General features: G+C 42.9%; 1 protein-coding gene across 1 annotated transcript in view; it reads right to left on the reverse strand.

The window, feature by feature from the left end:
- Positions 1–25301, reverse strand: part of LRRK2 (leucine rich repeat kinase 2) — a 202666-nt gene that overhangs the window by 48991 nt on the left and 128374 nt on the right. Inside the window, 6 exon segments of the mRNA XM_068276292.1 lie at positions 1028–1182; positions 3186–3373; positions 5416–5504; positions 9535–9736; positions 14232–14450; positions 17494–17621. Of these exon segments, the coding sequence (XP_068132393.1) occupies positions 1028–1182; positions 3186–3373; positions 5416–5504; positions 9535–9736; positions 14232–14450; positions 17494–17621 (981 nt within the window).

Raw genomic sequence — 25301 nt, forward strand, 5'->3', positions numbered from 1 at the left:
ACCTTTTAGGTTTCGCTATTTTCGCGATTGAAATTGCCGCGACCGCGATTTCAATCGCGAAAATAGAGAAAACTAAAAGGCGTAGGGAGACGATTTAGGTGTCGCCAGAAAGAGGAGAATGAAAGCTTTAAAATGATATCCATCTTTCCATAGTTACATTGTATTACACAGGGCGACTTTTTCCTAAAGTCAGCAGCTTCATTCTGCTGAATGGAGCTGCTGACACTGGGGAAAGTGTCGTCCTGTGTAATACAAGTAACTATGGAAAGATGGATATCATTTTAAAGGTCTCTTTCTCCTCTTTCTGGCGACACCTAAATTGTCGCCCTACGCCTTTTAGTTTTCTCTATTTTCGCGATTGAAATCACGACCGCTGCAATTTCAATCGCGAAAATAGCGAAAACTAAAAGGCGTAGGGCGGCGGTTTATATAATATTGGAAAGAGGAGAAAGAGAGCTTTAAAATGATATGCATCTTTCCATAGTTTCTGCACTGTTCGGAGTCCCTTTAATGAATTATGCAGCCTTCCTCCGCTCAGATACTGCATTGTCATATTAAAAAGGAATAACCGAGCAAGTGGGAAAATAAGGACTTCAGTGCGAGTCAAGACAGGTAGCTATAAACACCTGCCTCCCTGCACCGCTCTGTAGTGGAGATGATGGCTATACTGTACTGAAAAACATGGCTACATGGAGGGGGGAGATCCGCAGTTCTGCATTCATTTTTTTTGTTGTTCAATAAAGCTATGGAGAACCAGATTTTGCACAACCTTATATACATGAAGACATACATTAAATACAAAATAAAGGGAGTGTTCAAACTATGGGTCTAATCCAATTCACTATTTCTCTAAAGTTTTCTCCTAAGTGATATTTTTTACATCTTATCAATAAAATGCCACTTAAGCCACCAGCAAACAAGAAACTACTCAGAATAATTCGGACAGCACTTTTTCACCTACTTTTTGGTACTCTTTAAATTTCTGAGTCCTAAAATGTTATTTTATATAACATACTGAATTACTGACCTCTGCCACACAACATGTATGGGGACACTTCCAGAAGTCTGTTGATGAGCCTGGACCAGAAACCCATAGGGAAATATGACATTTCATACAGGCGTATGATGGTTTCTGAATTTTCACAGTGAGGCAGTTCAATTACAGGCCTGTGATCTGATAAACTATAAAAGAAAATAAAACAATGTTTAAACGTTGGAAAAAACACGCATAATTCCTGTAATGATGGACAGTTTCCCACTGTTGGGAAATAGACAGAACTTGAATAACATGCACAACACTTTAAATGTGATTTGAACTTCCTACGATGTGAAACTTGCCTCATTTTCAAACTCATGCGTTGTTTTTTTCTTGTCTATTTTACTAGGTCGGGCTGATGTATAAAATAAAGTGCTATGCTTTTTTCGGAAAAAACAGTGCATTTGCTGGATAAATATGAATCATGCTAGCATTCACTTCAACCTTAACTTAAAGAACACCCGCGGTGAAAATAAACCAATGAAATAAACATCTATCCTCCTTCTCCTAAAATGTCTTTTTAAGATATTCCATGGTTTTATTTTATATTTAAATCTACTTTTTAAGTCTTTACTGTTTTATTGTTTTTGCTCAATAACACATTCATTAAAGTATGCCAGAGCTAAAATCTATTTACTATTGATCCTTTTTATCTCGTTCCTGCTGTCAGAAGCCACTTTTTGCTAGGAAAGCGGTTTATAGTTGTAATTTCTTATCAGGAAGGGTCACACAGTAGTCTGACCCAGTCCTGACTCAGACAGGAACAGCCACTTACATACCTGATGTTTAAAGCGGATCCGAGATGAAAAACTAAATATAACAAGTGACTTGTCTATATATCTTATCTAAAGTTTAGATAGTTTACACAGCAAATCTATCTTCAAACAGCTTCAACAGTATATTAATATTTTTTCCTGTGATACAATGGGAGCAGACATGTTTTCTGCTTGTCACTATTACACAATTACACACACAGGCAAGTTTATCTGTATCTAGGCATGCTAATCTGCATATTCTGTGAAAACTCCACTCTTATCTCCTCCATTACAAAGGCAACTGATCTGTATCTGCACTGCAGCTCTCAGATTGTGAAAACTCTGCCTCTGAAATCTATAGCTAGTAACACCTTTTTCACCTGCCCAGACTGAAATCCCACAATCCCTTGCAAGCGCCAAGGCACTCTGGAGAAGCTGTGGGTGTGGTTTGTTTAGTTTATAGGAAATTAGGGTATTAAAACAAAACAAAACAAGTATTTGGCTTGAGGAATACCCTATAAACTATATGTAAGTACCACAATTATGCAAGGAGTAAAAGTTCATCTCGGATCCACTTTAACTCTTTCAGACAGAGAAAGAAAAAAGGAACGCAGCATAGTTATTTGTGTGCTAAGCACTGTGCATACACATGTCTATCTCATTATGTCACATGTCATCACCTCGGGGGTTCTTTAATAACCACCTTAGCGGTATGGACGAGCTCAGCTTGTCCATTACCGCCAGAGGGTGCCGCTCAGGCCCTGCTGGGCCGATTTTGATCAAATAAAGTGCAGCACACGCAGTCGGCACTTTGCAAGCCTCGTGTGCTGCTTGATCGCCGCCGCTCTGCGGCGATCCGCCGCGAGCAGCGGCGAAAGAGGGTCCCCCCAGCCGCCTGAGCCCTGCGCAGCCGGAACAAATAGTTCCGGCCAGCGCTAAGGGCTGGATCGGAGGCGGCTGACGTCAGGACGTCGGCTGACGTCCATGACGTCACTCCGCTCGTCGCCATGGCGACGAAGTAAGCAAAACGCGGAAGGCCGCTCATTGCGGCCTTCCGTGTTACTTTTGGCCGCCGGAGGCGATCAGAAGAACGCCTCCGGAGCGCCATCTAGTGGGCTTTCATGCAGCCAACTTTCAGTTGGCTGCATGAAATAGTTTTTTTTAAATTTAAAAAAAACCCTCCCGTAGCCGCCCTGGCGATCTTAATAGAACGCCAGGGTGGTTAACTTCACTTCAACTTCTGGTCACGAGATCAAAAATTTAAGACAATTTGTTATTAGCAGCAGAAGGCTCATTTAACTTTGATCACAGAGGGGAGGGGGGGTATATACAAAAAGGGCATTTATGACTATGAGTACTGAGATCCCAGAAAAAGCTTGGTTTCACTAACATACCTGCTTGGAATCAGAAGCTGATCCTCACCAAGGGGTAAGGCTATTTGGAACTTTTCCAGTAGTTTGAAGTACTGCGAGATGTAATTTTTAGGAAACTTCAATTTTTTGGAAAGAAATTTTTCCACATCTAGGCAATGGATAATTCCCTTAGGATATTTTTGGCACCCATCAACTCTGACTGTCAAAATCTGAACAGCAGTAAAAAAATTTTTTTTTATTAGAATGGAAATATTACAAAACAAAACAAGCCGACATCAGTTAGCAATTAATGCAATGCGCACAGCAGTGGAAATATTCTTAAAGGGTACCTTAAGTAACAAGTAAAGCCAAATACACACATGAGATAATGTGTGACAGACCAATTTTACCACTTTCCATGTAGCGTGAGAGCATACCTACACAGTCTATTCTATTAACCTCCTTAGCGGTAACCCCGTGCTGGACACGGGGTAAGCCGCCGGAGGGTGCCGCTCAGGCCCTGCTGGGCCGATTTACATAATTTTTTTTTTTGCTGGACGCAGCTAGCACTTTGCTAGCTGCGCCAGCACACTGATCGCCGCCGGCCTGCGCCCGATCGCCGCTATCTGTTGCGGCGCGCCGGCCCCCCCCCCAGACCCCATGCGCTGCCTGGCCAATCAGTGCCAGGCAGCGCCGAGGGGTGGATCGGGACTCCCAATGACGTCCCTGACGTCGGTGACGTCATCCCGCCCCGTCGCCATGGCGATGGGGGAAGCCCTCCAGGAAATCCCGTTCTTTGAACGGGATTTCCTGATCGGAGATCGCCGAAGGCGAAGGAAGCGGGCGGGGGGATGCCGCTGAGCAGCGGCTATCATGTAGCGAGCCCTGGGCTCGCTACATGATTTAAAAAAATAAAAAAAACTGCTGCGCTGCCCCCTGGCGGAATTTTTCATACCGCCAGGGGGGTTAAGCTGAGTACGCCCATCAGATAAAAATCTTTGCAAGATGCTGTACATAAAAAAAGAACAGTATCTTCAAAAGATCAGGTCCTGCAAAATGCTTTCATTGTCTATTGCATATGTACTGTAGATCTCAAAAACACCTTGTTCAACAGACAGTCATCTGCAGATCTATAGATCCATCCTGGTGAAGCTGGTCTGCAGATGACTGTCCATTACAAAAGGTGTATATGAGATCTCCAGATATCTGTTCAGTAGAATTCTGTTCAGTGGAATTCATATTGCTACCAGACCCTGTGACACCATGAGCTCTAATCTGAACCCATAGTGTCTCAATGGAAGGAAGTGAGTGACAGAAGCTTAAAACTATTTATTTTCTTGTGTATTTATATATACTTTTTTTCTTGTTGTATATAGTACCGTAGCTAAAACCTGACATATGTTCTACCAGTTCCCTACTCTACACTGTTATTTCTGTTGCTGTTGAAGATATTTAGGCCCATATTCAATTCACTTTTTCTCCCAAGTTTTCTCTTATTAGATAGTTTTTCATGTTCTGTTTAAAACAACTTTTCAGCCCTCTGCAGTTAAAAAAGTACCAAAAAGTAGGTGAAAACGTACCTTGTTTAACTGACATTCATCTGCAGATCAGACAATCATCTGCAGATCTGAAAATCCATCTTGGTGGATCTGATCTGCAGATGAATGTCAGTTAAACAAGGTGTGTATAATGATCTGCAGATCTCAGACTATGAATGCAATTTGCAGGAACGGATCTTTGGCAGGAACAGATCTTTTGCAGATACTGATCTTTTGTGTCTGTACAGCACGTTTGTGTGCAGCATCTTGCAAAGATTTTTTCTGATGGGGAGTTCAGCTCCATAGAATAGACTGTGTAGAAATGCTCTCATACTACATGGAAGGGGGTAAGATTGGTCTGTGATCTTTCATTTTCCAAAGACTATAGTCTGATGTGTGTATGCACCTTTAGTATTTTCTTGCTTGCTGGTGGCTTAATGGGCATTTTAATGATAAGGTGTAGCAACATCAACTAGCAACAGGAGAGAAATGTGAATTGAATAAGGGCCTTAGTCAGTTTCTGTCTGAAAAGTAAGTGAAAAAAATGTACCTAATGTATATAAGCTAAAAAAAAAAAAAAAAACACATAAATCTTGTGCACTTTAACCAACACTAAAGTAAAAACATTTGGGTGAAGCTTTTACATAAAATTGCTAGTAGGCTGTAGTCCTTCATATTTTTTTTTTTTTTATTATTTTTTAAAAAATTAACGAATACACTAGTCAATAAACAACCTGCGCCAAGGTTTTACAGAGCCATTGTGGGTCCACAAAGTAAAGGTCTTGAAGCTGAAGAGCAGGGTCCTCAAAATGCAATAACACTCCTGCAAAATGATAAAAAAAAATAGATATAAATTAAAACCATGCACTATAACAAAATCAACATAAAATAAAAACAAGCCCCATGGTGTGCAAGAAAAGTGTAATATAGTGTTGAAAATGTAGTACACGCTCACCAGCTTCATGGAGGTGCACCATCATCATGTGATTGCCCACTACAAACAATCACTACCAATCCCAAGCAACCGTAATGGTGGAACCACATCCCGAAGTCAAGTGGCTAATAGTCACATAACTGGGGGAGCACCGGCAGCATGGTGGCGTAGTGGTTAGCGCTCTTGCCTTGCAGCGCTGGGTCCCCGGTTCGAATCTCAGCCACGTTAACATCTGCAAGGAGTTTGTGGGTTCTCCCCGTGTCTATATGGGGTTCCTCTGGGCACTCCGGTTTCCTCCCACATCCCCAAAAATACATAGATATACAGATAATACAGAGAAGTTAATTGGCGTCTCCTAAATTGGCCCTAGACTACAATTTATACACTACACGATACGTACATAGACATAGGACTATGGTGGGGATTATATTGTGAGCTCCTTAGTGACAAGGCTATATACTCTGTACAGTGCTGCAGAAGATGTTGGCGCTATATAAATACTAAAAATGCCTCATTTAGCTTGGAGTCCTCCTCTACCCAATGTATTTAATCTACAAATACACATACCAGTAGTTTATTTTCTTAAAGGAATACTATCGATACCCAAGTGTTCTAAAATGACAGTGTGCAAATAATGTCTAAGTAGCTGTGTAAACATTTTCCTACTTTTCATGTTAAATATCAGAGGCAAAAGCTGTAATTTATTGAGGGTAAGATTTAGCTATATTGGGACAAATCCATTGCAGAAGGGGTGTCTGCTTCAATGCACAGCCAGAGTGGCATATCAGACTACAGAAAGCAAATATCAAACTCTGAAAGCAAAAACAGTATGAAAAAGCTGTGACAATTAGTTACATTTCCTCTGCTCTCTTCAGACAGGTCAGTCAGAAACACAGGACACAGGAGTTGCAGCTGTTGGGAGCTCTCTTCTCTGTCACACACAGAGCTGCACATAGAGTTAACTGATCAAGTGTGAGGGGAATTTCCCCTCTCCTCATGGCTCAGTCAGCCGTCAGTTTTGGCATCAGTAAAGTTTGAATGTATATTGATAACAGTAAACAAAGAAGTTGCTACTAAAATGTATACACCAGTACTTAGCAGCACTTCTCAAACAATTCCTGTGTCAATTGAAAAAAATATGTGAATCGATAGTATTCCTTTAACCTCCCTGGCGGTTTGCTAAAATCCGCCATGGGGCAGCAAATACCTTTTTTTAAATTTTTTTTTTTCATGTAGCGAGACAATGTCTCGCTACATGATAGCCGCTGCTGAGCGGCATCCCCCCAGCCCCTCCGATCGCCGCCGGCGAACGGAGATCAAGAGATCCCGTTCAAAGAACGGGATCTCTTGGAGGGCTTCCCCCGTCGCATGGGCGACGGGGCGGGATGACGTCACCGACGTCATCGACGTCGTGACGTCAAAGGGGAATCCGATCCACCCCACGGCGCTGCCTGGCACTGATTGGCCAGGCAGCGCACGGGGTCTGGGGGGGAGGGGGCGGCTGCGGCGACGGGTATAGCGGCGGATCGGCGGGCAGCGGCGGCGATCGGAGGTTACACGCAGCTAGCAAAGTGCTAGCTGCGTGTAACAAAAAAAAAAATTATGCAAATCGGCCCAGCGGGGCCTGAGCGGTGCCTCCCGGCGGCATAGCCCGAGCTCAGCTCGGGCTTACCGCCAGGGAGGTTAATAACTACCTGCACATTATTAAAGGGGAACTTCAGCCTAAACTAACATACGGTCATAAGTTACATTAGTTGGGTTAATTAAAATAGATGGTTAATATAATCTCTTACCCACCCTGTTTTAAAAGAACAGGCAAATGTTTGTGATTTCATAGGGGCAGCCATCTTTTTCATAGGGCAGCCATCTTTTTGGTTGAAAGGAGGTGACAGGGAGCATGAGACACAATTCCAACTGTCCTGTGTCCTGATCACCCCTCTTAGCTGCGTGCGCTAGGCTTTAAATCTCAAATTAAAAATTAAAAAAAAAAAAAAAAAAAAAAGAATTTGCACCAAAACAGCAGAACGAGAATAACAACATCAGAACTCCCATCATGCTTTGCACAGCATCAGGGGAAAAATGCCAGGCAGTTTTCTTCTGTGCAGCTAAAAATGAGGCTTGGATAAGAAAAACAAAGTTCTGATGCTGTGAAACTGTTAAAGAAACACCTTTTCAGCGCTGCCGAGTAGATTTTTAGTCTGGAGGTTCACTTTAAGCAAAACCTGGGTAATGAAATGCTTGCACTGGCAACAAAACCATGAATTCTATATTACAGTTTTAGATGACCATTATAAGTGGCAGAAATAGGAAGGTGTATTTTTAAGGACAGGGGCATGCTGATTTACATAGTATATCTTTCAAGGGGTTCTATGGTTCCTTTCAAAAAACAAAAACTGACACTTACCTGGGGCTTCCACCAGCCCCCTGCAGCTGTCCTGTCCCACACTGTCCTCTATGACCCTTCTTTTCCCGTCCAACTAGATGAATGCAACTGTGCCTGCCTGGCCGCGCGTGTCCTTGCACCCGCTCGAGTCTCTGGGAGCTTCCTGTGCAGGCGCATTACAAAGTTTTGTCATGTGCAGGAAGCTCTCGGAGACGCGAGAGGGGACATGCACGGCCGCGCAGGCGCAGTTGCATTCGTCTAGTCAGACAAATAACTAGACAGAGGCGTCAGTTTTTGCTTTTAAAAAGAACCACAGAACCCCTTTAAGATTAACTGGCCACATATTTTGCCCATCTGTTCAATTGATTATTCTATATAGCTTCTATTTGCTAAGTACATCTCACAAAGAAATCCTGTTTATACCAGAAAACATCGCACTTTGGCTTCAATTCATCAAGGGCTGTTCGATAACAATAACCAAGTCCTTAAAATACCGCATTCTGTATTTTACACTTGTGTGTGCTAATTCATCAATATTTTCACACATGTGGTAGATGTTTGGTAAGTTACCGAAGAGGTCCGTGCAGTAAGGGCATTACAATAGGAAAGAGGCAGCACCGACATCCCTACAGATGTGCATTTTATACATGTTATGCTGCCTCTGTTCTTGCTGAAGCTGTCTCATTAGTCTTAAGTTTCTATTTACTTGCCACAGCTTAGATGAACTGCTGAGAAACATTACACATTCCCTGCTTAGGTCATTTTGCCACGAGCTCCCACTTGCATCTCATCTCACTACCGAAGGGTGCCTGGAAAAGAACAGTGCCTGGAAAATAGCTTTTATTCTTTTCTCTCTGCTGGCGGCCTGGGGAGCCTGTTCCACCCGAGAAGCCTGGCCAACCTATCAGCAGCACTTGCAGGGGACAGGGGAGGTTTGTATTAGCTGCCTGCTCCTGTCAAACACAGAGACATCCACCCTGAAGGCATTCCAAGCTTGTTATCGACAGGGGAGAGCTAGAGGTAATCACCGCAAATGTTATCGAATGCTGTAAGCTTGATGAATTAACATTTGCTGACATTTTACTGACATGTGTTGAGGTAATCACTGAACAAATCGGTAATTTATCTCACTGCTCAGGGATGTCAGCTTCTCATGCGGTAACTGCTTTGAAGAATTAACATTTTACTAAGTGCTCCGTAAAGTCAGCTGTTTTCAGCATTACCGAATGCGGTAATGCTTGATGAATTGAAGCCTTTGTTTCTTAAACTAAAATTTGTTACGGTATCCTCATAATACATTTTAAGATGAAACATTCTTATTTCTTTAACCTGCCTAATAGAAAGGACATACTAGGTAAAATTTAAATACAAAATATTGCACAAATGCTGTATACAAAAACAAATACATTATACATGAGAGGGCAATATTGTATTCTCTGGTAAAGTATTATCAACAGGCTCAGTGATTATTTCCAATTTGTTCACTTCCTAAAGCTGGACAGGAAAACGGAATATATTAGATTATGAAAGCATTACCAGACTCATTTAGAAAATGAACTGCATGTGGAAGTTCAGTTTCATCCAAATGTAACTGGTTTTCCTCTACCATTTCTGACAATCTTTTGTGGCTGATGACAGGAAATTCAATAGGTGCGTTTTTCCGTTCAATGAGAATTCTCTTCTCAAGTTCCAGGTAACTGTCTGGAATAAGCTGCCCCAAGACAGTCTGGTCCCTAATCTGTAAAAAAACAAAACAGGAGATTAAACTGAGTTATTGTACTTGTATAATTAGCCCTGAATGGTAATGAATGCAAAGCAATGTTTGTTCTATTAAAAGTCTGGCAGTCCCCCACTTAAAACAGGTTCCGTTCCGGGAGATTGTAAGCTAAATTATATGTTAAGTTGTGCTATACATAGTGAAATACGGGGGGCATTGCCCAGGGTGTAACGGTGGGGACACACACACGCGCATGCAGAGTGCAGTAGAGAGCTACAATAACTCACCTGCTTGCATCCACATGCTCCGCGTATATAATTCCTGGTCCTGGGTCCAGTTTAATAGCCGACATTAGATTGGACCCAGGACCAGGAAGTATTTATGTCGCGCATATGGAGTAGGTGAGTTGCTGTAATGCTCCCGCTGTGCACTGAATGAGTTAGCTATATCGAGGACTACCTAAGGCCTCTTGCACACTGCACGCGATTCAGATTCCGCTTTTTAATCAGTTTTTACATCCGATTCAGATTCTGATTTGCAGTCTGCTCCCTGCACACTGCAAATCGGAATCTGAATCGGATGTAAAAACTGATTAAAAAGCGGAATCTGAATCGGAATCGCGTGCAAGAGGCCTAATACTGGGAAGCAGCTCTGCCTACTGCATTGCAACAGTGTGCCCAAAGGTACAGGGGAGGGGCCACAATTTATAGACCCCGCCCTAGGGAATCTATAGTCTAGAAACTGCCCTGCTCAACATGTTCTCCACATACAATCAAGGTTCTACTGAGCAAGCTTTTGAAGAAATATCACCACCTTATCCCCCAATTATTTCCGTTCAGGCACAGAAATGTATATAATCTTTGTTTACAGAATGATCCAGTCCCTCTTTGAAAACACAATGTATGTCCTTTGTGGAGATTAAGACTAGGGTTAGTAATTTTGCATTCTGAAAGGCAGATCAGAGCATGTGCATTGGACCCTTAGGTAGTGATCACATTTAAAGGAATCACATGCCTTTATTCAGCATACAGGAATGCATCAGATATGACAGCCCATGTTAATCAATAAATTGGGTCACATTTAGTGCAGTTACCACATGACGGGAAAAAAACTTTGCTGCCTGCATTACTTTTTTGCATACTGCATGTGACTCTTATTGCCGGCAGCCAGCTGCTGTTTGAGACATGCAGAAAATGCAAATTAAAAACAAAAAATAAATTGTCTGCAAACCATCCATCTGAAAAACATCAATTTTCCACAGGCTCAAGTGTGATCCCGCCAACTAAGAAAGCATACATGGTACATTTTTTTTCCATTAGGTAATTTTGTTCAATTATTCCGTTAGATCGAATAAAAAGATTTTTCCAACATGTCCGATCGGATTTTTACTGAAAAAATCCAGGATAATAAGTTTGTTTTTCTTGATCGAAAAAAAGATTATTTTTGACTTTCATTCGATTCGATCATTTTGGTTGAATAAAAAGAAAAAATCAAACGTTTTTATTGTACCATGTAAGGGCACCATTAGATATCTGGTCCCTGAGGTGGCTGAATTCTCCATGCAGTGCAATTCTCTCTCTTACAGTGGGATGCGAAAGTTTGGGCAACCTTGTTAATCGTCATGATTTTTCTGTATAAATCGTTGGTGGTTACGATAAAAAATGTCAGTTAAATATATCATATAGCAAGAAGTTTTAAATCAGGATGATACCATTTATTGGCTAACTAAAAAGAATAAGAATGTAACGATTGTGGAATTATCTCCGTGGTCAGCGCACAAGATGTGCACTGACACACACAACAGCGGAAACCAAGTGGGAACGCAATCGCAAGAGTGGCTATTGCCAACAGTGACACAAGACCGAGTAAGACAGAGCACAAGTGTAGCAAGAAAGACACAGCAAATAACAATGATCAGAACGCCAAGGAAAATAACAAACGCACTCGCTAAGCGCAGTCGCCGCACGAAAAGCGCAACAGCTACAAAGCACGCTAATGACGCGGTCTCCGCAAGAAAAGCGCAACAGAGACAAAACACGCCAACCCTAACTAACCAATGTAACATGAAAATGAATAGAGAATGCGAACGCTTGCTAAACGGTTACCTCACCGAGCCTACAGCAAGCGTTCGTTCCAGACAAGACAGACAGAAGGAGTAACCAGTAGCAACCGCAGCTCTGGCCTACACTCCCAGAGTACAGAAGGAACCACCGCCACTACCGCTAGGGCGAATGCGATCCAGACAGACAGACAGACAGATGGGGCTACCAGTAGCAACCGCTGCTCTGGCTTGCACCCCTAAGGCAGAATACAGAAGGAAACACCGACACTACCGCTAGGGCGAATGCGATCCAAACAGACGGAACAATTTCCTGTCGACCGCTGCTGGCGACAAGACAATCGCAACAGATAGACAGTACAAGGCAATACAGATAATACAACCTGACTACGCTACAAGGAATGCTAGTGCACACCCAAGGAATTACTCTAAGATAATCTTAGCAAACAATTAGCAAAGGCTGAGACTCCAGGTAAGTTAGCAGGCACCAACCATCATGACCAGCAAGGGATTCTGGGAGGAAATGGTATTTATACTGCAAGCCATCAAAGGAAGCAGCTAAGCAATTTGCATGCCAAGTGGATGCAAATTCCTCACCAGAGCAGCAGCTTAGCAAGTTGCAGAGTGAAGACAGGTCTCCTTTCCAGGAACCTGCAGCACTCAGACCTACAAAATGGTCAAAAAGCTGTCGGCCTGTGCAGACAGCAGAGCAGATCATTACAAAGAATAAGCAAGCTTTCGGTCAAGCAGCCTTTGTCGGGCTTAAATATCATATAGGAGACACACACAGTGATATTTGAGAAGTGAAATGAAGTTTATTGCCTTTACAGAAAGTGTGCAATAATTGTTTAAATAAAATTAGGCAGGTGCATAAATTGACATTTTATTGAATCCAAACCTTTTAGAACGAATTATTGGAACTCAAATTGGCTTGGTAAGATCAGTGACCCCTGACCTACATACACAGGTGAATCCAATTATAAGAAAGAGTATTTAAGGGGGTCAATTGTAAGTTTCCCTCCTCTTTTAAATTTCTCTGAAGAGTAGCAACATGGGGGTCTCAAACCAACTCTCAAATGACCTGAAGACAAATATTGTTCACCATCATGGTTTAGGGGAAAGATACAGAAACCTGTCTCAGAGATTTCAGCTGTCTGTTTCCACAGTTAGGAACATATTGAGGAAATGTAAAACCACAGGATCAGTTCAAGTTAAGGCTGAAAACGGAAGACCAAGAAAAACCTCGGATAAACAGAAGCGACGAATGGTGAGAACAATCAGTCAACCCACAGACCAGCACCAAAGACCTAACAACATGATCTTGCTGCAGATGGAGTCACTGTGCATTGTTCAACCAATCGGCGCACTTTACACAAGGACATGCTGTATGCAGAGGAAGCCTTTTCTCCTCCCACAGCACAAACAGAGCTCCTTGAGGTATGCTAAAGTACATTTGGACAAGCCAGCTTCATTTTGGAATAAGGTGCTGTGGACGGCTGAAACTAAAATTGAGTTATTTGGGCATAACAAGGGGTTATGCATGGAGGAAAAACAACACAGCATTTCAAGAAAAACATCTGCTACCTACAGTAAAATATAGCGGTGGTTCCATCATGCTATGGGGTTGCAGGCACTGGGAATCTTGTCAGTTTAGGGATGCATGGATTCCCCTCAGTATTAGCAGATTCTGGAGATCAATGTCCAGGAATCAGTGACAAAGCTGAAGCTGCACCTGGGCTGGATCTTTCAACAATACAACGACCCTAAACACTGCTCAAAATTCACTAAGGCATTCATGCAGAGGAACAAGTACAACATTCTGGAATGGCCATCTCATTCCCCAGACCTGAATATAATTGAAAATCTGTGGTGTGAGTTAAAGAGAGCTGTCCATGCTCGGAAGCCATCAAACCTGAATGAACTAGAGATGTTTTGTAAAGAGGAATGGTCCAAAATACCTTCAACCAGAATCCAGACTCTCACTGGAACCTACAGGAAGCGTTTAGTGGCTGTAATTTCTGCAAAAGAAAGATCTACTAAATATTGATTTCATTTCTTTTTTGTGATGCCCAAATTTATGCACCTGCCTAATTTTGTTTAAACAATTATTGCACAATTTCTGTAAATCCAATAAACTTAATTTCACTTCTCAAATATCACTGTGTGTGTCTCCTATAACTGAACTTTTTTATCGTAACAACCAACGATTTATTCAGGAAAATCATGACGATTAACAAGGTTGCCCAAACTTTCGCATCACACTGTATATATCCTTCATCTCGTTTGAAGCTAATTTGATGAGTGGTTAAGTATCTTCTAGGATTAAAGAAGGTAGTTAAAATGAATTTAGTGCTCCTTGTACATTACTTGATCAACAGAGCCTTCATAGAAATGTTTCAAAATATGTATGAAAATAAAAAAGACAGATATTAACAATATTTTAGAAACAGATATTACTTTAAAATTCAAACATTCTTTGATGATTGATTTCCTAAGCTTCACCAAAGCGTCAGACTCTTCAGTGGCATCCACAAAGTGGTAATCCTGCACACAGGGAAGCTCCCGTTGATTACTCAGCTCCAGTTTCATTTTGTTTATGCAGGCTTTTCGATGTTTTTCATCTGAGACATCAAGGTGTGTTCCCACAAGAATAACAGGAGAAGATGACGCCCGAGCCTGTAAGAATTTATTTAAAAAAAAAAAACACATACACACATATATATATATAAAAAAAAAGTGAGCTAATGCTGAAACACAATCACACATCATTTTAGTATTTTTTTTTCCTTACATAAAACCCCCAATTTATTTACTATGGTTAAAGTGACACTGAAGCGGAAAAAAAAACCTCTTGATATAATGAATTGGTTGTGTAGTAGTACAGATAATTAATAGAACATGAGTAGCAAAGAAAATAGTATTTTATTTTCAGGTATATAGCTTTTTTTTTTTTTTTTTTTTAAATAACATTGCATCATTCTCTAATAAACGCAGTTTCCACACTACACTCAGCATTTTAAATGATTTCACAGAGCAGGCTACTGACCCTACGAACTTTTCTCTGCAGAAAAAACATAAATAAATAAGAAACAATAAGAGACCGTTGAGATAAGGGCTTCAAAATACAGTGCTGTCCATGACTTTATAAAGTCGCAGAGCTTACAGAAGCTCTTTTGCATAGATAACAACTGAAATGTCTTAAAGGGACTCCGAGCAGAAACAAAAATCAAAATCTGAACTTACCTGGGGCTTTCTCCAGCCCCCCGTAGGTCAAGAGGTCCCTCGGCGTCCATCTGGCTCTTCTCCCAGGCCCTGGTCAGAAATGGCTCCCCAGCGGCTCCCGGCGACACTGGGCCCGAGTGTTGGGCTCCTTCTTCCTGAAAGGTCACCTTTCAGTCATCATCACGACGGCCGGCGTGACAGTGCTGCGCATGCGCAGTACTGTCACACCAGTCGCCGTGATGACGCGAGGCGGCCGGTGTCGTGACGACTGATGTCACCTTTCAGGAAGAAGGAGCCCAACACTCTGGCCCAGTGTCGCCGGGAGCCATTTCTGACCAGGGCCTGGGAGAAGAGCCAGATGGACGCCGAGGGACCTCCCAACCTACGGTGGGCTGGAGAAAGCCCCAGGTAAGTTCAGATTTTGATTTTTGTTACTGCTCGGAGTCCCTTTAACCCTTCCTTTACTGGAAACAATGTGAGACTTATATCTGTGCTAATTATGTTTTATTTCTTAGCGGTACTACACATACAAATCATTATATCATAAGTTTATTTTCCCTTCAGATTCTCTTTAATAAGGAAAACACATTTCTACTGTTAGGTAGCAAAAGTTAGCAGTAACAGACCACAGTGAAATCTGCAAGTAAAATAGGTGTGTTTATGAATTAGAAGTTTCAAAAAGGTTGAGTGCTGCATGTAGTATTTTAATTTGCATTAAAAATAACTAGAGGGTATTATTAGCTTCTAGGAATGTCCCACCTTTTGTCAGATTACTGGAAATCCACACTGAATTGCAAAGCATAAAAAGCAAAATAGAAGGCAAGATGTTCAACCATTTAAAGAGGAACTGTACTGAAAATAATGGAAATAAATACAACTAATTTTTTACAATATACATGTATAAATTATTTAGTCAAGGTTTGGCCATTATAAAATCATTTCTCTCTTTTATTTACATTCTGCGATTTATCAATGGTGACGACATCTTCAATGCTGGAAGGTGCATCACTGCAGAATGTTCATTTTGTGTGTGTTCGAAAGACAGTAGAAATAATACATGACTTACAGAATACACTGGGAGGGCAGGATTACAAAACAATATACATCAATATATAGATCAAGATAGTGTTTCCATGATAATTAACGTAACATTGGGTATCCTAAATAATTTACTACATGTCACTACAGTGTGCTTCTTTAAAGGACCACTATCAGAACTGTGTATTCCTTTTTAATTGTTAGTGGGGATTGTTTAACATCCATGTGAGCCCTGTATCTCGTGATGCAGGGGCACTGGTGGACTCTGGAAGCCAACTAAATAAACAAAGTCTTTTATTTTTTGCCTCCCTGTCGTATAAATCACTGGGAACATTCGTTATGCACGCTCACACACATCACAGGTCCCCCACACTTCCCCCTGCAGGCAATTACCAAGGCAGCTTTCAGCTTCTCCAGCCAAATGGAGCCTGTGAGTGAGTGAACGGAGCCCTAGAGCAGAGCAGTGGCAAGTGAACTCAGTTTGGCTCGAGCAGCAGAAAGCTACCTTGGTAATTGTTGGGAGGGGGGGGGGGGGGCAAGAAGCGCGGAGGGGACTGTGATGTGTATGAGTGCACACAACAGTGTTCCCAGTGATTTATAGGACAGGGAAGGCAATAAAAAAAAACACTGCTTGTTTATTTAGTTAGCTTCCAGAGTCCGTCAGCATACTTGCATCACGGCATACATGGCTCACATGGATGTTAACCCCACCCCCCCACTAACAACTAACTAAAGCGGTACACAGTTCTGTATGTGTGCAGTAACTACTAGGGTGGTATTTAAGAATGAAGGGTTTTGCGATAGTGGTCCTTTAACAAGTGAATGTTCCAATAAGTTATTGAGATACTGCCCTTCTTATGTACACACACATGCAATGAAAAGTTTTCATAAAAACGCAGTACACTCAGTGGCGTAGCTAGAGATTATGGGGCCCCATAGCAAAACTTGCAGACAGGCATTCTTGAGCAATGCCACATGCCCCTACCCTATGGCTATGAGTTAATTAGAAAATGTAAATTCTCATGTGATCTACAATGCATATAGTCCATGGGCACATGGGACAAAATTATAGGGTGGAGAAACACAAGAAAGTTACCAGTGAATACATCAAGTACCACCTGGGCTCTGGGGACCCATAGCAGCTGCTATGGCTATTGGTACGCCCTTGAGTACACTTAAAGCAAACATCTTTCAAATCTCATTTATTGTAGACCTTTGTTACTTTATTATGCTTACATAACTACTTACAAATGAAACTAAAGTCTTTAATTTTTGTACATATGAAAATCCCTTGCATTTGTTTTAAGCAAAACCTATCCTAAACTGCACTATTAGGTGGGCAGTGTTAAAATAGTAAAGACCACACAAGGTTACATTCTATGTTGTATTTTTCCATGTAGACAAATGTATTACTTCACTATTTTGTGCTGTGTACATGCTTTTAGAACAAAAGACGCACCTTTATATTGAAAAGCCATGGTTTTATGGCATCAACTTCACTTGCTCCTTTGCTGAGGTCATAAACCACAAGATATAAAGCACGTGGTGTAATAAAATGTGGGTGAGTACTATAAAACTCCTCTTGCCCTGCAATAAAACCAAACAACATTAGAACATAATTTATACACAACACATATTTATTGAAAAGCACACAAAGTGCAACCAAATAACAGGGGTTGAAATAAGCTTTGGATTTCTCTATACTGAAGTAGGACTTACAGATTTTCTGTTGTAGAAAGACCACAGTTATAAAATGACTAGAAAAAGTTTTTTTTTCTGGCAATTAATGGCATCAGAAATTGCCATTAGTCCACTGGTCTGAACCAATGTTATTACTATGTGCACAATTGAAATATGCCACCCAGGGTTGCCAAGCGTCCGTATAAATACGGACAGTCCGTACAAATGCCCTCCAAAAACATGTGTCCGTTCCTGTCCGTACTTTCTGTGAAGCGTCCGTCCAAAGAGCAATCGTGGCGGCGCTACTGTCAGGTTAGGCAGCAGGAGCAGCTCGGCCGCATCGGGTATTTAGTTTTGCAGGCATTATGTTTTGCAGGGGTGTTCCTCCGCCAGCCGCCAGGGACTCTTTTTCTCTCCGGGCACTGCAGTCACATGTGAAGATTCGCTACAGGACTGCAGTTGCCTGGCAAGGAACACACAAGACTTCCTGGGAGGAGATTGAGCCAATCACCATTGAGTGGGTGTGGGAGAGTCAACAGGTCACTGTGGGGGGTGGAACCGGCTACGCAGCCCGCGGTTTTCAAAGGATGTACCTACTGCCTGGTGAGGATGAATTCTGCTGCTGCTTCTAGCTACCACCTTTGGGAATACCAGCACCTTCCTGCTCAAGTGCTCACGACCCTCAGGCTTAGCCTCAGAGCCTCAGCCAGACCCTGCCTGTGGTGAGGACAAACCACGCAACAGATGTACCGCAGGCTTCAGGATTACGGAGAATGGTGAGAGGGGAAAACCTATTGAGCTGTAGCAGAGTGATTTGTTATCATCCCATTCCCTTCTAGCTTTGATCCTTATCTTGTTCTTGTGAAGAACAGATAATCTTGCAGCTGCTTTTAACATTTTGACTCACAGCACAGCCTGCTTGTGGATTTTAAGTGAATGCAGTCATTAACCCTGTGTTTGCTACTCTGAATTGCTGGTTTCTCAGCACTTGGCAATTGAGTAAGCACTTTCTTGTTTGCTGGTGGCTTATAGTAAACCTAAGATGGGATTTAAAAAAAAAAAATATATATATATATATATACTTTGAGCTTCCTCTAGTCCCCTCCAGGCTGATTGCTCCCTTGCTGTCCCCGCCACCTTGGATTATTTGCAAATGCCCCTGGAGAGCCTCCAGTCCGGGGCATTCTGCACATGCACAGCCGAACTGCACCTGTTTTGACAAGAGGACTTTCCGGGGGACAATTGTGGATGTTCCAGGTGGCAGAGGACAGCGAGGGGGCGATCAGCCTGGAGGAAGCCCCAGATGTGTATATATTTTTTTTCTTGTCTCAGGTACACTTTAAACGAAGCCCCAGGAGGGGGTTAAAACCTTACCTGTCTTTTACCTACCTGGGGCTTTTGCACTGTTGTCTTCTGCAGCACTTTAGAGTACATAGTAATGCCACTGACTGTCCTCAGAGGAGCTCACAATCTAATCCTACCATAGTCATATGTCCTATCATATTATTATTATTATGTATTTATATAGCACTGACATCTCCTGCAGCACTTTACAGAGTACATAGTCATGTCACTGACTGTCCTCAGAGGTGCTCACACTCTAATCCTACCATAGTCATAGCCTTTCTTTTATGGGGAAACAATTCTTCCCAGTTCAGGAGGGCTGTTTTGCATGAGCCATATGCAATAATCCCTTGCTTCAGCTATGTTTCTTTCCTCCCGAAATTCACAAGAAGTTCCCTAAAAAGCCCGCTACTGACTCCGCCCCTAACTCCGCCCCCTGTCCGTCCAAAACTTGTGGCGTCCAGATTTTTTGACCATTTTGTCCAGGAAAAATGAGAAATTGGGTTGGCAACTCTGATGCCACCTCTGAATTTCCTATCAATTGGCGGTGGGAATGAAGTGAGTGCAGAATCAGCAGTTCTTAAATCAAACAAGAAGACTATAAATAACCAAAGTTTTTTTCATACACACCTGTATGAAAGAAACATTACAAAGAAACATCGGGAAGACAAAAACTAATTATTGTCCTGGAATTTTATAAAATGTATTTAAAAAAAAAAGTGGATAGGATTGTTGTATTCCATTAAAAAATGATTAAAAAAAAAAAGATTTACCATATTAGTAATTTCTGAAAATTACCACCTTTACTTTAAGTGATTGTTAAGTGAGGGAAATAAGTTTTCTTTCACACACCTGGGGCTTCTTCTAGCCCCTCGCAGTCTATCAGGTCTCATGTGTACTAAAGTCCGCAACTAAGCCTAGTCGTAAACAGCTGCGCATGCATGGCTTGGCCACATGCCTCATCAATCGTGCTCCCGTTACTGAGAGCATTCTGCGCATGTACAGTTGCAAGTTTTATCAACTGTGCATGTGCCAAACACTGCCAGCCAGGGAAGCGTGATTGAAGAGGCGCGTGGTCAGGAATGACAGCAGCACAACCTAGTGGACTGGGAAGACACCGAGGGACCTAATAGAGTGCTGGGAGCTGGAAGAAGCCCTAGGTAAGTAAAAGAAAACTTCTTTCCCTCCCCATTTTAGGTTTTCTTTAATCACCTGAATCAGAGTGATCAGATAGCACCATAAGCTCTGTCCATTCCCATTACTCTCACCTTGACTATGGAGGGCATAGACGTGTGGAAGAGCCTCTTCTCCATCAACAATGGGACTACTCACTTACTGCCTGCCTGAGCCATAGTGCTCAGTATAGCTAGTATAGTGCCCCAGTTTAGCTAGTATAGTGCTCAGTATAGCTAGTATAGTGCTCAGTATAGCTAGTATAGTGCCCCAGTTTAGCTAGTATAGTGCTCAGTATAGCTAGTATAGTGCCCCAGTTTAGCTAGTATAGTGCTCAGTATAGCTAGTAAAGAGCTCAGTATAGCTAGTATAGTGCTCAGTATAGCTAGTATAGTGCCCAGAATAGCTAGTATAGTGCCCCAGTTTAGCTAGTATAGTGCTCAGTATAGTTAGTATAGTGCTCAGTATTGCTAGTATAGTGCCCCAGTTTAGCTAGTATAGTGCTCAGTATAGCTAGTATAGTGCCCAGTGTAGTGCCCTGCCCCGCACGCTCCCTCCCTCCCTCCGCGGCCGCTGCTGCTGCTATTACCTGCTTTAGGCAGCGGCCGCTTCCTAATCCGGGTTCCCCTCTTCATCCTGCGGACTCCGTAACTGTATCACAGCAGCGCGCCCGGCGCTGCTGCTGTGACGATGCAGGGGCCAGGAAAGAGCGGTTCCCCTGGTAACGGCGATGCGCCGTTACCAGGGGAACCGCTCTTTCCTGCCCCCTGCATCGTCACAGCAGCAGCGCGCCCGGCGCTGCTGTGATACAGTTACGGACTCCGCAGGATGAAGAGGGGAACCCGGATTAGGAAGCCGGACGCTGAAGCAGGTAATTTAGCAGCAGCGGCGGCCGCGGAGGGAGGGAGGGGGCGAGCGAGCGAGCGGGCGGGCGGGCGGCGCAGACCACCACCCACGACTCGCATACAAGCCGACCCCCCAACTTTTGGCCCCCTTTTTGGGGGTCAAAAATTCGGCTTGTATGCGAGTATATACGGTAAGCCTATATTTTGTTCTTTATTATATGTCTTTTCCTTTTAAAAAACACCAGTTCCTTGGTTGTCCTGCTGATCCTCTCCCTAATACTTTTAGCCATAGACCCTGAACAAGCTTGCAAATCAGGTGTTTCTGATGGACGTCTTACTGGATTAGGTTCATGTTTGCTTCAACAGGATGCCAGGCAACTGGTTTTGTTTAAAAGGAAATAAATATGGCAGCCTCCACATCCATCTCAGTTCATGTGTGCTTCAACTTCAAATGATGTGTGCAGGCAAGTAGGCAGACTAGCTGGCATCCTCGTAATGGTCCTTTCTGGGGAGTAATTTTGAAAATAATTAAGGGAGCTTTGAGAATCCCCCCATTAATAGATGTTTTATCCAAAACTAGCCAGAGCTGTCAAGCTGAAAAGCAGATAGTGGGAGACACTAGCAGCTGTGACTAGACTTCAATATATTTTAACTGAACTGGCAACAATAACAACGAATTGCTAAAACTAGTTACTAGTCATCTCAACTAGTTGCTATGACTAACATCTTCTTGCTGTACCTACTGTATTTTTCGGAATGTACAGCAGTCACACATTTCCCTGGAGGCTTCCAGGACCTCTAATCTCATTGTTTATAATTTGTTACTGATAACTCTCAGCCGGGAGCTTGGCTGCATTGCATTCTTCCAATGCAATGCAGCCAAGCTCCCTGCTGAGAGTTATCAGTAACAAGAGAGAGTGACCTACATTTTCCCAAAGCAAAGACCCTGTTAATGACTTCTAGGTTTTGCACACTTGTTAGATAAAAGTACCTTAACCACTTCCGGATACCGGGTGGTTTTGCTGATCGGTGCTGCGTGGGCTCTCCAGCCCGCAGCACCGATCAGCTAGCAGCCAGGCCGATCAGACTTCCCCCCTTTTTTCCCCACTAGGGGGATGTCCTGCTGGGGGGGGTCTGATCGCCGCCGGCTGCTTGCGCTTGCGGGGGGGGGCCTCTCTTCAAAGCCCCCCTCCGCAGCGCTTCCTGGCCGCCTTCCCCTTCCCTCCCTCTACCTCCCCCTGTGAGCGGCGCAGGACGGAATTCCGTCCTGCGCCGGATAGGATAGGCTTCAGCCTATCAGGTGCCGGCGGTCCCCGGCCAATCAGAGGCCGGGGATCGCCGATCTCCGCCACGGCGCTGCTGCGCAGCAGCGCCGTATACATGTAAACACCGGGGAAGATCTTCCCCGTGTGTTTACATTTACCCTGCGAGCCACGATCGGAGGCTCGCAGGGTGTTCACGGAGACACCCTCCGTGAACTGACATGAAACGGTTTCCATGCAATCCACTTCAGGATTCAGGGGCGTAGTTAAGCGTACGCCGAATCCTGAAGTGGTTAAACAGGATTACAATCAGACATAATGTACAATAAGGTACTGAAGGAGATACTTTACATCTGTAAGGGCCTGTACACACTGCTGCGCTTGCGTTGCGTTTTTAAAAACGCAAGGTCTTTTGAAAAAGAATGAAAATCGTGATGACTTGTACACACTGGTGCGATGCGTTTTTAAAAAACGCAAACGCAGTGCCTGCTGCGCTTTTTTAAGCGCAGCGCATGAAAAACGCATTAAAAACGCATGCGCTTGCGTTTTTGCCTGCGTTTTTCAGAAGTCAGTATCCCAGAAGACTCTGCAATGTCCTGATTCCTGTTGAAATGTAAACTAGAAAAAAAACAAAGGATTCTTTAGCCAATCAGCAATTACAAGAAAAACGCAAACGCACAAAAAACGCAGGCAAAAGCGCATGCGTTTTTAAAACTACAGGCACTTTAAAAACGCATGCGCTTGCGTTTTTGCCTGCGTTTTTCAGTGTGTACAGGCCCTGAGGAGACCTAAACAGGTCTATTGTTTAAAGGGGAACTGACCCTAAAATTGGATACTGTAAAAATATCTGATGTGTTGCAGAGTATTGCTTTAATAAATAAAAATATATGTTTGCTATAATATATCTGTCAGATGTCCTTATTTCTGTTACTGCTTTCTAGTGCAGTGTGTGCAGCCATATGTTGGCTGGCAAGTTTACAGTGCCATTCAGCTGATTTCTACTTCCTCCAGCCCCTCCTTCCTCAAGCAGGTCCTTTCTCCAATCAGTATGCAAATTAGCCTGTGATATTGTACAGTTACAGTGATGTCATCTGTCTGCGCCTGTGTATAAATGTCTGCCTGTGTTTTCCAGCCTGTCATTTCTCTTCTCTGTATTTTGTCTATCCTCTGCTTATGCTAACCCACTTATGCTAAGTAGTGTACACACCACATATACAATGCAATTAGAACTGCTGCACTCAGCCCATAAAGACAATTACTAATAGCTGTTAATAGTAATTGTCTTTGTGGGCTGAGTACAGCAGTTCTAATCGTATTGTATATGTGGTGTGTACACTACTTGCCATAAGTTGTTTTATGTTTTTTTTTGTTGAGATGATACTAATAGCTGAACAGCTAAGGGCTAGTTTACACTCGGTGCTTGGAGCCCCGCTTGCCCCCAATCGCATTCAGATCAAACACGCAAACGGCACATAGGGTCTGACCTCAGATGCTATGCGGCGCTAGGGTGTACGCGGCCATTAGAACCTGGCGAGATGGATGGTCACCGCACGGAGGCTGCTACAAGACAGGTAATGTATAAATGCACACACCAGGGGAGGGGGGGGGGGATTTTATACATTGGGGTCAGAGGTGGTGCGGACGCGGCGGGCTCAGCCGATTCCCTGAAGATTTCATGATTAAATCGGACGGGAATCACCTGTAGTGTATGGGCAGCTTTGACAGAGACAAATTTATCACTAATCACATCCGATTAGAGATAAAATTGTCTGCCCATAATAGCCAGGTCTATGGCTGGTATTGTTGAACAGAAAATAAATCTGGATAAATCTGGAAGCCTCCATACACCTCTCAGTTCAAGTGTAATTTAAAGAGCACAGGTTACCTGGGAATTATCCAGCATGAGACGTTATGCCTGGTACACACCATGCAATTTCCAATTAGATAGTGGGGTCGATAATTTCCAACAGATCCGATCGTTTCTGAACCCTTCTATGCAAATTGAACAGAGAAACGATTGGAAATCAGGACTCTTGAAAATTATGTATTCGACCCATCTATCTGATGGCGTACCTAGGGTAGTACCTAGTACTACTCAATGGCGTACCTAGGGTAATTGGGTCCCCAATTTGAATCTCGGCCAGGGCACTATCTGCATGGAGTATACATGTTCTCCCCATGTCTGTGTGGGTTTCCTCCTTGCAATCCGGTTTCCTCCCACATTTCAAAAACCTACAGATAAGTTGTGTTCCCCATAAAATTAGCCCTAGACTTCAATGGACATATAACTATAGTAGTAGATAATAGATTGTGAGCCATTCTAAGGGACAGTTAAGTGACATAACTATATACTCTTACAAATTGTTATTTTTTTGCTATGCTCAGCATTTTGTATTTGGTTTCTCTGTTCAATAAAGCTTTTAATAAAAAAAAAAAAAAAAAACGATATACTCTATACATCTGCAGAAGATGTTAGCACTTTATAAATCATAAATAATATTTACACTTTTCCAGCATGTGTAATATGCAGCCCAAACAGTGATTTATGCTTTTTTTTTTCTTGTAACAGTATACATTTTGTTTCTCCAAGAGCTTCTCCTGCTGTGTGTGTGTATGTACATATGCATGCTCGCACATACACACACGCACATACACACATACATGCATGCACACACGCACAAACACACATACATACATACACACGCACGCACACATACATACATGCACGCACACACACACACACATACATGCACGCACACACACACAAACACATACATGCACGCACGCACACACAAACACACATACATACACACACATGCACGCATACATACATACATACATACATGCATGCATGCATGCACACACACACATACATGCACACACACACAAACACATACATGCACGCACGCACGCACACACACACACATGCACGCGCACACACACACATGCACGCGCATACACAC

Source organism: Hyperolius riggenbachi, chromosome 3, assembly GCF_040937935.1.
Source record: "Hyperolius riggenbachi isolate aHypRig1 chromosome 3, aHypRig1.pri, whole genome shotgun sequence".
Taxonomy (NCBI): domain Eukaryota; kingdom Metazoa; phylum Chordata; class Amphibia; order Anura; family Hyperoliidae; genus Hyperolius; species Hyperolius riggenbachi.